We start from the raw sequence: 2,957 nt of genomic DNA, 5'->3' as shown, positions 1-2,957 counted from the left end.
ACCTTTCCGTCCAGAGGGCCCAGCAAGAAGAAAAAGAAAAGAAAAGAAACTATGAATGAAGCTTGCTGATTTTGTCAAAGATCGTCGAGCAATAGCCACTCCGTATCGAGGTCAGCCAGTACGGAGGAAACAGGTGGGGTCCTGAAGATGACAGATGGCCGTGGTTATCTTGCCTGATAAAGCGGCAGCAGGTGATCGGCGGCGGGCGCGGGTTCAGAAACGGCCGGTTCTTCTTAATCTCTCGCGCAGTACTTAGCAACCCTAAGCTTGCTTTTAGTCTGATATAGTGGCTGATGAAGCTGCCAACCGCCACAGGGGGCCAATCGAGTCGCCTCGCGTCAGACGGGACGGGACGGGATCCTATATAACCTTCTGTCAGCTCAAAACAGACTACTCCATACGGAGGAGGAGTAAATAGACTGTACAGTACAGACCCCTGGCGGGTATTCTCGCACAGACCGTAGAGAATAATTTACAGTACTCCGTGCAGCCGTTTTCGGGTCCAGGTCTGCCCCTGCCAGTGGAATGGTGGAGAGTGATGAATCAAAGAATTACGGAGCACAACAGAGAAGAGAAATGATTTGTCGTTCAGCAGCAGAAGGGACGGAATTACCCCTGATACGGAGGAGGAGTAGGAGAACGCAGTACTTGGCGCGGTAGTTGAGGTTGAGTTGAGGGCGATGCTGTGCTGAGCAATGGCTGCGCGCCCATAGGCTGTGCCTCCCTCTGCTGGACCTCGGCCTGTGGTCACGTTCTTCTAGCACTCGCTCGATATAACGCTTCGTAGAGTAGACAGTCATTCTCTATACCATCAAGACGGTCATTCTTGACTGACCCAGTCATTCGTTAACCATCTATCCGACCAAGTCGCTCATTTGACAAAAAAGCAGCATTTTAGCGAATAGAACTATAATTTTGTTATTCTTCCCCGTCTTCTTCACGTAACTGGCGATATCATGAGATTCCAGCGCTGGATTGTCCCCCTCACCCTGCTGGGCGTGGGAGTTCACAGCTTCCCGACCGCAGAACATCTGACCCGATTGCTCAAATCCAATCATGGTGTCGAGAAACGATGCCCCTTCGCAGAGCTCCGGGCTGGCATTGAGAAAGCAATCGAGAAGCGGCAACTGCTGGACCCGACAGCTTCCCCGGTCGACAGTGCGTTCATCTAGCCTTCTATCCATCTGCAGTCCTGCTGACACGACACAGTCACGGGAGAGCATGCCTTTCAGCCGCCGGATTTCAGCAACGGAGACCAGCGTGGGCCTTGTCCTGGTCTGAATGCCTTGGCGAATCACGGATATATCCCCCGCAATGGCATTGTGACGGTATGTATCTCTATGATAGAGGAGATCTCAAGAATACTAATTCAAGAAGATGGCTGAGGTTATCCCCGCCATTAACCAAGGTGAGTTCTGCGCGATCCACTCGTCAGCCTGTTTCGTTGATTCTGTGCTGATCAGATAAGTCTATGGAATGGGACTGGATCTCAGCGCCATCCTCGCCGTGATGGGCACCGTCTTCGTCGGGGACGCCATCTCCATTGCCCCTGGCTTTTCGATCGGAGGCGAGTCTCCGGCCATCAACAACATTCTGAACAATCTCGGTGGTGTCCTTGGTATGGAAATCGGACATGGACCCTGCTAGCAGCCTGATATCTGATCTAACCAATCTGCAACCAGGTGAGCCCCGCGGCCTCGTCGGCTCGCACAACATCATCGAAGCCGACTCGTCCAACACCCGCAACGACCTCTACGTGACGGGGGACAACTACCGGCTCAACCTGACCTCGTTCCTGGAATGGTACCAGATGGCCGACGAGGACGGCAACAACGGCACCTTCAGCATGGACCTGATGGCCAAACGGGCCAAGATTCGCTTCGAGGAGTCCATCGCGACCAACCCCAACTTCTACTACGGTCCTTTTACCGGGGCGATTGCAAGGAATGCGGGCTACATCTTCCCTGGACGATTCTTCCGGAACTATTCGGCGGAGAATCCGGATGGGGTTCTTAGTATGTTTCAGTCCCAGCTTAGCAACTCAGTCGAGAGAATCCATACTCTCGCTCAATTCCATATGTACGACGTGCATACTGACTGACGACTCCAGCCAAGGAAATCGTCAAGAACTTCTTTGCCGTCTACGGTGAAGAAGGCAATCTGACCTACCGCGAGGGTTGGGAGCGACTGCCCGAGAATTGGTACCGCATGCCCGTGGACTACGGTCTGGTGCAGCTGAATCTCGATCTCGTTAACTTTGCGCTGCAATATCCGGAGCTGCTGAGGTAGGCCCAGCCGTCACGTTACATTACATCATTATATTGCGCATATAAAGCGCTTATGTCACGGACTAGTACAAAGCTAACATCTTCTACAGCATCGGCGGCAACACCGGCACAGTCAACAGCTTCACCGGCATCAACCTCGGCAACATAACCGGCGGCGTCCTGAACGCAGCCACCTTGCTGGAGGGCAACAACCTGCTGTGCCTGATCTTCGAAGTCGTCAAGACGGTCAGTCCCAACCTGCTCTCGGGCATCTGGGCCACGCTAGCGCAGCCCCTGGAAATGATCACCAACGCGCTCGCCACGCCGCTGCTCAACCTGTCCTGCCCAGCCTTCAATGACTTGACCGTGGGAGGGCAGCCGCTGTGGACGGCGCTGCAGAATGACTTCCCTGGGGCGAGGATGTACAATAGCTCGCTGTAAATTTAACCCAAGGAGGGTCGTGGTGTCGACTGGTGGCTATTTGTCTGTAAAAATCTATCTATCTAGCCGTGCAAAAACAACAAACAAGAAGTGCTTGCTTGCTTGAACATCTTGGTTTGAGGATTACCTTCGAATAGTGTATTAGTATTGATATTAGTATTATTACCATGAATATATTGTCATCAATATCCTTGCTGAATTATCATCCTAATCCATTTCCTCGTTTAATTAAATAAATAAACCTGTGAA

The 2,957-nt window shown here is 52.2% G+C and overlaps 1 protein-coding gene across 1 annotated transcript; it reads left to right on the top strand.

The window, feature by feature from the left end:
• Positions 1 to 956: 956 nt before the first annotated feature.
• On the top strand, positions 957 to 2,708 carry VTN77DRAFT_7358 (uncharacterized protein; the record flags this gene model as incomplete). Its single annotated transcript, XM_069423738.1, has 7 exons — positions 957 to 1,158; positions 1,210 to 1,328; positions 1,378 to 1,408; positions 1,469 to 1,618; positions 1,683 to 2,015; positions 2,111 to 2,285; positions 2,378 to 2,708. 7 exons carry the CDS (start codon positions 957 to 959, stop codon positions 2,706 to 2,708), a joined length of 1,341 nt encoding a protein of 446 aa, XP_069281164.1.
• Between the last annotated feature and the right edge of the window lie 249 nt (positions 2,709 to 2,957).

The sequence above is a fragment of the Rasamsonia byssochlamydoides genome (genome assembly GCF_041956645.1).
Source record: "Rasamsonia byssochlamydoides strain NRRL 3658 unplaced genomic scaffold VTN77scaffold_6, whole genome shotgun sequence".
In the NCBI taxonomy this organism is placed as follows: domain Eukaryota; kingdom Fungi; phylum Ascomycota; class Eurotiomycetes; order Eurotiales; family Trichocomaceae; genus Rasamsonia; species Rasamsonia byssochlamydoides.
Note: the sequence above shows the minus strand (reverse complement) of the source record. Positions and strands in the feature narration are given on the sequence as shown.